At 27.2% G+C, this 13,994-nt stretch overlaps 1 protein-coding gene across 5 annotated transcripts in view; it reads right to left on the bottom strand.

Annotated features, from left to right (window-relative positions):
- Window positions 1-2,329: 2,329 nt before the first annotated feature.
- The window catches only part of LOC135931679 (uncharacterized), a 77,637-nt gene continuing 65,972 nt past the window's right edge, over window positions 2,330-13,994 (bottom strand). For 3 of the 5 annotated variants that reach the window (XM_065468945.1, XM_065468942.1, XM_065468946.1), the window contains exons 11-12: window positions 7,763-8,093; window positions 2,331-2,890 (exon numbers count right to left, since the gene is read on the bottom strand). In XM_065468945.1, the coding sequence (XP_065325017.1) occupies window positions 2,799-2,890; window positions 7,763-8,093 (423 nt within the window). In that variant the 3' untranslated portion in view covers window positions 2,331-2,798. Of the gene's footprint in view, window positions 2,891-7,762; window positions 8,094-13,994 lie in introns of all 5 variants that reach the window. The other 2 variants (XM_065468943.1, XM_065468944.1) reach the window with 1 other exon arrangement.

The following is a 13,994-nucleotide window of genomic DNA, read 5'->3' as shown; positions in this document are numbered from 1 at the left end:
CAAATGGTGCTGAGTTCAATAATACAAACAACATTGGCTGGAGATTTTAAATTATATTAAGTCGAAATATATTATAAATTCTTAATTATTATCCTTCTATTATGGAAATTTTTAATACATATAATACTGCAATACCTTCATCAGCTCCAATTGAAAGGTTATTAAGTTTTGGTACAATTAAGTACGCCGAAACGACAAAGGTCTAATGATAAATTATTTGAAAAATTTGATTATCTTATTATGAATGTATTTTAAATACTCTTTTACAAATTAAAATTTCAACTCACATTAAAAATACTAGTCTCCCTTCTTAATCTATGCTAAGAATGGGCTAATACTAATATTAAAATGCCTGATTATTATAATTAACTCATCATTAAGTGTTTTATTAATTATTGTAAATTCATTCTTATATGTGTATGTTATGTTCTTCACAAATAAATAGTAAAAATTGTATTTTATAAGCTATAATTTAATTGATAATGATAATTTAAAAGTATCTTGTATTTAAAATATCTTTTTGAAAATGTTGATTAGTCTTATTTGAATATTATTTATTTTTAAAATATATTAACGTTATATCATTTGAATATCTTATATTATTTAAGTTGATTGTTTAATATGTTCAAATTAACTTTTTTATATATATATATACTATGTTTTTAGATATAAAGAAATAATAATAAATTTGATTTAAAAAAGAATTAATTTAAATAGTTTATTTTAGAAAATCATACTAGTATCTGCATCTAAGATTCATTTCTTCACAAAGAATCTGTATCTGTATGTACCATATACACAAACTAATTACCCCTCAACCCCGTCATTCTTGACGGGTTATTAGCTAGTAAGATAAATAAACTTTAACCGTCCAATATTTAAAAAAATACTAAAAGATCAAAAAACCTTAACAATCTTAAAAATATTATTTATAAAATATATCTAACAAAATCTATAAATTATAAAAATAAATTTATAAATTAATATTAAATAAATTTATTAATTTGTAAAAAAAGAATACATTGCTTGGTTATTTAGGCAATGTGTACAATGCCGAAAATAGCACATTGACGCTAACATATACATTTATATACGAATTTTTAAACAAAAGTTAATTATTTTTATTTTATATCTATTTGAAAAATTTTATATCTTGCAATTTATATTTTTATATACGTATTAAATAAATAAAAATAATTCATAAGTATATGAAATATTTAATTCAAATCATTATAAACATAGACTTATTATTATTAAAATGAATGTTGTATCTTTAAAAATGACGATTATTATATCATATTCATAATTAAAACTATTATATTTCATTTATAATTTTGAAAAACCTTCAAAATATATCCTATAAAATTCCAATAACGTAAGATCGAGCGAGATTTTGCTAATAGATGTTCAAACCTTTGTGCCATATATGAGCAAAATCTTCAGGCGTAATATTTTTCTGGATAAAAAAATCGACTCACGAGCCATTTAACAACATAATGAGATTTATTTTTTCAAATTGTAAATTTGAATTTCTTTTGTTTGTAAAGATTTTAAAAAAATTTTTTTTCGTGTATTCGTATAAAATTATGAAAGCATTCCCCTTTAATATTTATAATCATATAATTAAGATGTTATATATACATTTTATTCGTAAATCCCCACGTTTAAAACGTTAGTCATATAAAATCCAATTTTTCTTTTTATTCGAGAAAATATTTAAAAAATCAGATTTTTTTACTTTAAAAAAAAATTATTAAAAATACACTCAATGATCAGGAATAAAATATACTTGGCTGATTAAATGTATATAAAAAATTTCCAATAAAATACCAGAATTGTGTTTACTGTTTATCCAACAAACACAAGTCACGTAAATAAAACACCTTTAGATGTGTTAAAAATTACTTACTATAATTTTTTAAATTATCAAGCTAAATTCCAGAAGTATATTCCCTTTTAAACCTATATTATAGGAATATCGTTCATAAGCTTTGCTAACCTATTATTTATTTTAAAAAACAAAGGATACAAGTGGTAACCAAATAAACAAAATATAAGTGCTGATCATATTTATTACCCAATAAGTCAGAGTGAAATAAATATATTTATTATATTACTATAAATCGGTAAAGGCGGGTTAATAATTATGTAAAATGTAACATGGATTAACAAAATAAAACATCACCATTCCTCGTTTTGTAATGTAACAAATAGTTTTCAAAAATATGTTTAAAATATATTATTAAATTATTATTACATGTGATTCCATAATAATATTAAATATTTGCACTTCATAAATATTGTAGACTTATTTAAATATCATTAGCAGTAGGTTAAAATCATTTTAAAAATATAGCACACTTGAAATGATTGTAAAAAAACATACGAATGTTTTTAGACATTAAATGTATCCAAAAAAAAATTAGTAGGTGTTTAATATTAATACGAAACAATATACAATGAATTTCGGCTTTTTTAAAAAAAACAACAATAAAAGAAAACGATTTATTAAATACATATTAAGTTCAAATTATAAACATTTTGTGATCTTTTAATTTTTATAATTCTACATGTCCAAAGCTAATTTTATCTTAAAAAAACAATTGTTTAAAAGTAACGTTTAAAAATATTGGCTATGGACGTTTAGGGGAGAGTATAGGAACTTTAAATACAAGGGTTTTTGGATTAAAAAAGGTTAAATAAGATTATTTTGTATTCAGTTAGTTGTATTTCAATTAATAATTTCACATTTTTTTATATTATTTTTAAAAAATGAAAATATTAAATATTTTAGTCATTTAATTTTTCTGATTTTTGTAGATTTCGTTGAAATGTCCTTTCCATTCGTGGCATTTTTCCAGGTCGGAATTGTAAAATATGTAAAGTATACCTATATGTAAAAATAAATTAATCGTATTAGAGAGGATTTACTTCATCATATTAAGCAAGACAAAAAAAAATCAACCATTTATAAGAAGTGTTAACATTCAATTGATTTACTGCAGAAAGGCATCCGGTAAATAAGTTGTAAGCATGGGTTGTCCGTAGCCTGACCTGAGCCAGGCTCGGGTTTGGACATAAAAAAATTCTGGTTCGGGCTCGGTAAGAGCTGTCCGACCCGAAACCCGACTAGACAAATAAATATCTTAAATAATCATTATAATTCAGTCAACTATAAAACCATATCATTTTTTATTTATCACATTTTATCCTAAAAATGTCAATCAGTATAACATGTCATTTTTAATTATTATTTTATAATTTACATAACAACCCTATACCAAACTATTTTATGTGATTATATTTTAGTACATTGCATAGTCAAACGATATTATTGCATACTTTATTTTCATCATATTCTACCAAGTTAGATAAAATTATTTTACTAATATCTATTTAATTAAATAGCCTCATATTTTTATAGTAAAATAATTATTTCAATGGGCCAAATTAAGAAAAATTAATGAAAAGATTAAGAGCAATGAATAGGAAGTAAGGGAAAATGCCAATGGCAAATCTGAGGTCTGGAAAAAGTTTTCATTTGTATATGATGAAAATAAAGAAAAACTTAATTATGTAAGTTGCAATTTTTGCATATATATATGTTTATAATTTTATAACAACAGGTTTAGTATATTTATACACAAAATATATATTATTAGTAAATTTTAGGCACAAATCAACTAAAAAGGCATAAATGTGTATTTAGAATAGAGAGTAAAAAGACTCAATTAACAATTGATAGCCCTTTTGGTACGATCCCAAAAAACTCAAAAGTTGTACCAAATGAAAAATACAAAGGTGCTAAACCATGTTTTGTGGACGAGTTTTGAGATCATTTGATACAATTCATGTGGAAGGCTTTGTGGATTGTTGCCAATATTTTGCCAAAATTGGCTCAAATATATGGAAATATTGATGTTAAAAGCATCAAATCCCACGATAATTTATAGAAATTTAATAGACATTGCTGATGGTATACGCAATAAATTAATTCCGAAAATAAACGTATATATGAAAAAGGGTCGATGTGCTGGTAACAAATATATGAAAATTTAAAAAATTTTATAGCCACCACAGACCTTTGGGCTGATGATTATAAGAAAGTATCCTGTGTAACTCTTACTATTCATTTCTAACGATTCCTGGAAACTCAATAAATTAGTATTGTTTATATGCAAGTTTGAAGAAGAAAAAAAGACGGGTAAAAATATTAAAAAGGAAATTATTAGAAATCACCTTATTAGGTAATGATTTCATTAAAAATAATTATAAAAATCAATGTATTTTTTTATCTGAAATACCATTCATTACAGACCAAGGAGCTAATATGATTAAGGCATTTGAAAATCATACATTTGTGTGTTGAGACTGGATGGAATAGCAGACTAAAGATGATTGAATCGATTTTTAATCAATTCAATGAAATATTGGAGATTCCCAGTTCTAGAGAAAAGTCGATTAGGTTCGAAAATATAGATTTTGAAATGATAAGAGACCTTTTCAAGTTTCTGACGTCTTTTAAAATTGCGAGTGATTTAAAACCCACCATTCCCAAAGTTATATTGAGTTATCACAAAATATTGAGTTTTTTAGCTCATCCAAAAATAAACTCGCAGCTTAACCTGCTATCGTAAAGATGTCGGGAAATAATTGTGGAAAAATTTCAAATAGATATATCCAAATTTCGACATCTTTGTGCCCAAAATTTCGGAATATGAAAATTTTATTTCGAGAACATTATAAAGATTTGTGCCAACATATTAACACATTGATTAGTGCAGAGAAGATGAACAGAGATATGATTGGGCAAAAATCAATAAATACCAACTCACCATCTAGCTCCTACTCAACTCATAGAGTAGTAAATAAAGGTTCTAGATTAATAATAAAATTAATTAAAAAATAATAAAATAAATATATATCTTTTAAAATTATTATAATTATATTATGAATATTGTTTTTCTTATGAAAATACTGAGATAGTTTTTGGATTTCTCTCTATGAGAGGCTGACAATGTGTTTTCTGATGCTAGCGTTGAAGTTAACGAACTTCAAAAATACCTAGATGCTAAATTATACATTGAAGATGATAATATTTTAAATTGATGGAAGACAAACTTTAATGACTTTCCAAATTTAAGTATTTTAGCTCTTAAATTCCTAGCTATCCCTGCTTCGTCGGCCAGCAGCGAAAGAGCGTTTGCAGCTGCTGGCAGGGCCTTTAAAAAGAAAAGGTTTTTTAAAGCCAGATAAACTGGACTCCTCATTATTTATATATTACAATTAAACGCTTGTGTTAATTTTGATAATGATATTGATATTTCATTATAATATGTTCATTATTATATTTTTTAGTCTTTATATTAACTATAATATCATCTATATTCGACATAAATCATGCTTATTGTTTTTAATATAATCGCAATAATTTTTAAATTCGATTGTATTTTAACTTTTTTATAATATTTTTTACAAATTAAATAAAATAACTTAACATATATCTTGATTAGATTATGGCCGTCAAATAAACTTTTATTTAGGTTGGCGATGAATAAATACACATAAAATTTTTTTGGTTATTATAATATTCAAACTCAAATTGTAAAATTTTATTCGGCCTCGGATCGGGTTCGACTAAAAAATGTGTTCTCGGGCCGGACTAGGGCTGTGAAAAATTATTTTGCAAACCTCTAAGAACATTTGAAAGCTAAAGCAAATAGGCATTCGGGAGAAAAATACAGTGTCCACTGAACCCTTCCTTCATCTAATGATGATACTCCTGATGTCTAAAAATGAATACGACTATGTGGTTAACACTCAAAATTTCAATGACGTAATTCTATCGTAACCCTTCCCCGTATTAAAGGGTCCTTATTGGGTGAATGATTGATGTGTGAAGGCACAGACATAGGTTGCCAAAACAATTTATAGGAATAGTCTCGGCTGCAATAGGGGTCAATATTGGGTTCACTAATAATTGTGATAGATATAAGTGACGGCCAGAATAAAAGTAAGTGAAGGGTCAAGTTCATTGTTGTATGCCAAGGATCAAATGTCTTGTAAAAAATAAAATAAAATTTTGAAATAGAAAATAAACATGGAAGCAAAAGGATGTTTATGATGTGTACCTACAGCTATGTGAAGAAAGCAAGATTTTGGCGTGGCAAATGCTTAATATAAAATTGACAAAATTGCAATTCTGTATTTAGTTTAAAAGAAAGAAAGGTTGATATCGCAGATGAAAATGATTAGTTGCTGGTAGCAAAACGAAAATGCGGGTGAAAACGTAAAATGGCATCATCTTTTATCTGTAAAGGAACTTTTAGGCGCCTTGTAAAACTGTTTTATTGAGTTGTATGATATAAAATGTTGCTGACGAAAGTGGTAAATAATGTGGGGAAATAACGTACGTGAGAATATTCTGTGAAACATGAGTAGTGGCAATATATTATGGTCAGGGATAATGGTAAGGGTATAAAAAGCGAAAGAAATAACATAATCAAAGCTCAATGGATATAAAAGCAAAAAATCATATTAGAAATTTTGTGCTGTAATAATATTTGTGAAGTGGGGGTGAAATTTAGTGATTTCATTTTAATAATAATCATTATCAAAATGAAGACATTATATCTCCTACTACACAGCTCCCCCGCTAATAAAACTGTATATCATCCTCTCCCAACACTAACTCTAATTCAGAGTTTGTGATCATATACTATAACCAATCCCCTATCCTCTCCGCCATCGTGGCCAACAATGTTGCTTCAGTATCGCCATCCTCAACGATTGTATATATTGCGCCCCTTCCCTACCCTAAGGGTGTTGGGCCGCTTCCCTCTCCTTTGTTACCTCGATCGTGATAGCAATTGAGATGTAATCGGCGAAAGACAGCACATGGGAAGCTCCCAATGCCTATCGGGTAGGGAAGGGACGTCATACATAGAAACGTTGAGGGTGACGATATTGAAGCAAAGTTGGTGGCCATGCATATGACGGAGGAGATCGGGGATTGGCTGTAGTATAGGATCCCAAACTCTGAATTAGAGTTCGTGTTGGGAGAGGATGATTTGGAGTATTATTAGCGGGAGATCTGTTTAGTAGAAGTGATATAATGGCTTTATTTTGATAATGATTATTTATTAATAAAATGAAATCACTAAATTTCACCCCTACTTCACAAATATCATTACGTCCCAAAATTTCTATGAAATGTTGGGAAAGGATGATTTGGATTCTATTAACGGGTGTGAAGCAGTGGTGAAATTTAGTGATTTCAATTTGATAATGAGTATTTATAATTCGCAATTTAAACAATATCATAATATTATAACAGCGTTCGCGAATAAATATCATTAGTAAATATATTTAGTTTTTTTGGCATAAAATAAATATTGTAATATTAGTAAATATATGTAGTTTTTGTAGAAATAAACAGCGTAATATTATTGATAAATATATTACTATCTAAGCTAATCTTTGATAGAGTTTACATGTAAGCAAACTAACATTTATGCCTCCTTTCTTAATAAAATTCTATCATCTAATTCTTCATCCAGATAAAAACACTAGCATTTGCTGTACCGATATACAATAAAAACGAGATTTTTTAAAATATCATTTCGGGATACAAGTAAAAAAAAATCAATAAAGCGGTCTTAGACACATCATATCAATACCATTGATTTTTGTGAGCCCCTTTGATCTGATCAAATCATATGTATTTCAGCTAGATAATTAACTTTCAAAAAATAGTAAAAACTTTTTTTTTGGTTCAGCAGGGCAAAAGTATTGACGATGGGTCGATCGTATAAAAAGGCGGCTATTTTGTTGGGCACGACCTGGAACAGCTGGTTGAATTTTATGTTGGAACGGTAAAGGTGTTCATCCAATACCAAAAATGGTGGTGGGTAGAGGGCTATGATTGATTGATCCAGGGCGTCATGGGAATCCTGCGAAGGATTCGTGGCTGCGACTGTGAACTGCTCATCGCTAATGGGTGTATCACGTGCATCATAGGGAACAAAATCAACCCGATAAAGAAACAGTTCTTCTTTCGTCATCTCGACGTGGTACGTTTGCCAAGGTGCCATCTTTTCGAAATAAAAATATGAAATTAATTAATAAGCAAAAATAGGTTTAGAATTGCAATCGAAGTCCTATATGGAGAACGATACTAGACTCTCGAATCGAATAGCCTGGGGAACATAGTAATATGTAACATGGTGTGTGATTATATTTTTGAGAGTAATCAATAAATATTTCAAAATTATGACTAATATAAATACGTGATGTGCTATAAGGGTCTGCATTGGGCGGGTTTTTAGACCAAAAGCCCGCCCACCCAGTGTTTTAAAAAAATTTAACCCGCTCGCCCAGCCCGCCCATAGTTTTCAAAAAATATATACCCGCCCGACCCGACCATTTGTCTAAAATTCCTTACCCGCCAACCTGCCCGCCCATTAGTGTAAAATTTTTTACAAGCCTGCCCATTATTTATAAAATTTTAACCCAAGCCCGTTTATAAAATTTAATTATGTTCATTCTTTTAATTTTTTAAGCATTTAATATAAATATTTCAGCATTACATTTCTACAAAAAGTTTATAATTTAGGGAAAAAAATTAATAAAAAAATAATCAATTTAAATTATGGACAATTTATTTGATCAATATACCAAGTGTTGCCGTATACCAGGGGAATCCGCCATCACAACCCTGAAAAAAGGAAGAAGAAAAAGAAAAAATGGTAGGAAAACATGCCGACCAACTATGAACAATGGAAGAACCAGTTGAAACCGAATCAATATAAACAAATGACAATATAAAGCTAGGAGATGATAAAACAATAGAAACAATCGAACCAAGTCAAGAAGGAATTCAAGATATCCAACGAGGGAACGAAAGCCAACAAAAAGATTAATAAATGGTACAAATATACAAAATCAAGCACCGAAATTAGCTTTTAGAACAAGAAGAAATAGAAAATGATGACGGTATTTATTTTGGAATGGCAAATTAATCATTCCGTACTCACTTCAAAAAAGAGTTTTACATATATTGCATATGGGACATCCGGGTATTACATCAATGAAATCCATTACGAGACATTATATATGATGGGAACAATTAGATAAAGAAGTAGAAAACTAGTAAAGTGTTCTTCACTTAAAAATCTCCATTGGTACTATAAAAAAAGAAATATTATTGATCATTTAATTAATTATGATTTTTTTTAGTTTGTTTTTGAGCAAAAATTTTAAATTTCCTTAACCCTCCCGCACATTGTTTAAATCTTAACCCGCCCACCCACCCGCCTATAGTTTCAAAATTTTTTTAACCCGCCCGCCTGCCCATTCTCGAAAAATTTTTTACCCGCACATCCACCCGCCCAGGGCGGGCCGAAACACCGCCCAATGCAGACCTCTATGTGCTATCTATCAGTTTAATAGATTTGAATTGATTGTTTTGGGAGGTTACACAGTTTTTGGCATTGTTCTATTTGTCATTGTTTTGGGATATTTATTAGACTTGTAAAATTTGTTTTACCTCATGTTTATGATTGTTTCAACTTTAGATATAATGCATACTTTCAATTCTTATTCCTTTAAATTAATATTGGTTTAATTCTATTTTAGATATATTTATTTGTCAAAATTATGACTAAGGGAAAATTGAAGTGTGGGATGTGGTGCGCCATTAGTTTGCTGGATTCTATTTCAAAAGGTTAATTCGCCTTGTACGATATTCATTTACTGGTAAGGTTACCAGATCCTTTTTAATGGAAAAGAGAACATATTCTTAATATATTTTGATAAGGCATTAAAATGAAGACATTTTTTACTTGGAATATTTTATAGATTATTACGAGTCCAACCACTTAAAAAGCCCAACTAATATTTTTTTAATGATTTTTATCAATTGTTGTAAATAAGAAAAGTCCTTCTTTTTATATAGTTCCCTAGAAAATTGTTCATTTATTGTAGCACCTGGAGATAAGCATGTTAGAAAAGGTTTAAAAAAATTTTTATATTTAAAATAAATTCCAATTAATATTAAAATAATATATGCCTAAAATGTAAATTACATAATTTTAACTATCAACGTCAAATCTCTATTAAAAACAAGTTTTACTTAGATTAGATTAACACAACATTTTTTGCAAGCCTTTCGTGTATTATTGTACATAATGCACATCGATTTGGTTTTAAGATACAATACTACAATGAATTCCATTATATCTTATTCTCTGAAATGAATTTGAAAATTTTAGCTACATCCCTTCCCCTGAAGCATTCATGAGAACCCTTTGATAAAAAAAGCCGGGTCTGAATTCAGGAATAAATTTTTTAAAAAAGGGTTTGGGTTGAGAGTCCGGGTTTGGAAAATAAAGAAATATTGACTCAAAATAACGCAATTTTTCTTCTATACTCCATATAAATATACAAATACATAATTTACAAGTAAAAAAATTTTAAAATAATTTATATTTTTAATGTTATATTTAATCGCAAAGTCTAAATCATAACAATAAGGTATTAATACCTACAATACAACATTCACAATATTTCACTTTCTAAAATTAATATAAATTAAAACAAGATAACACCTATATGGAAGTATCCAGAAAATTTTGAAAAATGGGAGGAGAAAAAAAATGGTTCCTAGATAAAAAATTAAATTATAATTTTTTTTTAATATATAAGAAAAATTTTTTTGACACCTGGAATCCTCCACTTTTAAAAAGATTGCGTTAAGTTCAGCCAAAATACCAGAGTTAGAGTTAATAGTATGGGTTCACATCCCTTCTGTGAAGTGTTCTTTCCGTATTTCAAGAAATAAAACAATTCAAAGTTTATATTAAAATAAAATTCAAAATATCTCACAGGATAAGATAGATTTGTATGATCCCGAAAAAAAGAGAATTGGGAATATTGTGGAATTAAATCACGATTACAGTTTATATGTAATCGTTTAATTTTTTTTGTTTTAAATGATATCATCTATTTAAATATAAATTTATTTCTTTATGTGATTCATGCTTAATGGTTGCCCGAGATTTTAATTATCTAGCACCAATATTATCTATTACAAAGCCTTCACCTACACTATGATTTCTAACACCAGATGGCTCAAAGTAAATTGATGTTGTTTGATAATCTTTATTTTTGAATATTATCACGATCCTTTAATATTGAAGTGGCTAAATAAATGAGCCACACATATATTATCATATAGCTTTAATAATTTACGTGGTTTCAACTTTTAAAAATAGTAAATAAGGTTTGAGTTCCCAATGTTACAATATAGAAACGTAAAAAATAAAATTAGTTATTTAATATAAGATAAGAATATGAAAATAAAAACTGCTATAATAGGTCTAAAAAGTATTTTATAAAATTAAATTTGTAAATATTAGGGTTGTACCGATATCACTTTTTGGAAGCCAATCCTATCTGATATTAAATTGATATCGGCCTAAATTCCGGTATCATATCTGATTTTGTATTCTGTAAACAGACTAATCGTTTTAATTTTTAATGTATACGTACATTTATTCATCTAATATACTTATTAGTATAATCTATAATTTAACTATACTATAACAAAAATCATTTAAATATATTATAATGATCAGTTATAGTTTATATTCATGAATCTAAAAGTCTATAAATATTTTTAATAATAAATCACTTATTTATATAATAAAATTAATCTATTTACATAAGAAGTTATTGAAATTTAAAATAAATTTTTTACAAATGAAGACGCAATCTCATAGGATCGGATCAGAAATTTTTATAATATTGGCCAATAACCGATATTTTAAAAAGGATGAAATATCGGCCCGATCCGATAAATAATATAGTTACATCCCTAGTAAATATTTTAGTAAATTATATAGTTAAAATATTTACCTGAGCCTCTTTTAAAACAAATGGACCTGAGAATTTTTATAAAAAATAAATAATATCGCTAATATAAAATATTAGCAATGCCTGGCCTGGGTAACGTCTGAAAGAATTTTTTTGGGTCGGGCCAGGCAAAAAAAATTTTTGGTATATATATTTGATGAATTCTGATATATCATATCCGTGATCATCCAAAAAGTATAGTGTTTTTAATTCAACCAACTCTCAATGATTTAAAATAGTTGTTTATTTTGGTGTTCAACATAAATTTTAGTTTAGACCATGTATTTAAAAAAATAATTAAAAACAGGGCAAGGCAACCTTAATGAAAAAAATTGAAACTGGGCCGAGCCGGGTAGTAACTAAATTCCCACAGGACCGGGCTTAGCAGACCTCTGGCTAATATATGTAAAAAGGATCAGTCAATAAGGGCAATAAAAATTAGAAAATATTAAATAGAAAATGTTTTTAGGTCCAAAAAATGAAGCTGTTTCGATATTGGATCACCGGGGGAAAAACGGTTTAAAAGAATGTCTGGGTGATAACCCTATAAATTCATTGGTAGTGTTCCGTTTGTCATTTTTAAAATTTATTTTACCTCGTTTAATATTACGACCCTTGAGATTTTCAAGTTATCTTAATAATTATTTTCACCAATGGGTGGTCCTTAAAGCTATCATTTTTCTAAAATTTTAGGTTAAAAAAATTCTCAAATTAAGGGTAATCATGGATCCTCTTTTAAAATGTTATAATCAACTGAAATTGTCGTGTTCCGAGGCCACCATTTAAGTACTAGTATCTCAATGAAGGCCTCATTTGCTTTTTTTAACCATCTTCTTATGTTTTTTTTAAATTTTTACATTTGCCATGTTTTAAGTTGTTTATGTGTTTTTTATTTTTATTATATTATTAAAAATTGAAATTTCCAAATTTTTGCAAATAACCTTGCAAAAAAAGATGATTATAGCATGCCACAAAGAAATGAATGTTTATATTTTATTAATAAAGATGGAATATATATTAACTAATTTCGGCCTCATTTTTGGTTAACCATCCTTTTGTGAAAGTATGTTTTATTATCTCATTAATAATTTTCTGCTATAAGATCTAAATTAATTATCTAATATTATATAGCTCTATTATTTAGCATTCACCTAAAGTATATCTATTTCCCAAATTATATATCCCAGAAGTTAATTTACCATTTTAAACTGCAATAAAAAATATCCATTAGGTGATGTTAAAATTTAAAAGTATTTGTTTTTTTGATAAGGCTGTGTCCTAAATATAAAAAAATATATATAAATAAATAATTTTGACAAAAAAAATAACATAAGCTATGTAAAAATAAAATGGTGTTCTAAATCATTTCAAAAATTAATTAATTAATTAACAATCTTGTTAAAAACTTTTCAAGTTAAAAATTATTTACAGCACTATTTTATTTTTACATTAAAATTAGCTTGTTATTTTATTTTTTTCAAAATTATAAATTTATTTATTCATATTTTTTATATTTAGGACACAGTTTTAAAGGAAAACTCTAGCCCAAAACTACTTAACCTATAAATTTAATTCGGGGCCTAGCTAAGATTTAACTTCTACAATTAAACAGTTTTGTAGGTTTAATTAAGGTTCAGAACAGTCTTATTTTATACTCAGTTACTTTCCAACCATTATATCCTTATCAATATTCATTATGCAATAAACGAACCCTTTTTTTATATATTAACCAACACCACATACATACTCCAACAATTTCATTTATATTATATAGTTTTATTCATAATTTTCTTCATTTTCGATTCTTATATATTCTCTATACACTCCTCATTTTAACATCATATTGCACCATTTGTGCATTTTTTTTATCTTCCAAAAGATTCTACAAATATTTATATTCGCTCAATTTTAATTCAAAAAAAATTTACATTCCTCACCCACTTAATTCTTATATCATCAACATTCATGAAGCAAACTAAAAGTCTTTCAGCATTATTAACAACTGTTTTTAATAATAATCAAATAACTTTCTTTTTATTTTGTTTATTTTTAATTTTATACTCCTTTTTTAAAAAAAATTT

The sequence above is a fragment of the Gordionus sp. m RMFG-2023 genome, chromosome 1 (assembly GCF_954871325.1).
Source record: "Gordionus sp. m RMFG-2023 chromosome 1, tfGorSpeb1-WG-v2, whole genome shotgun sequence".
In the NCBI taxonomy this organism is placed as follows: Eukaryota; Metazoa; Nematomorpha; class Gordioida; order Chordodea; family Parachordodidae; genus Gordionus; species Gordionus sp. m RMFG-2023.
Note: the sequence above shows the minus strand (reverse complement) of the source record. Positions and strands in the feature narration are given on the sequence as shown.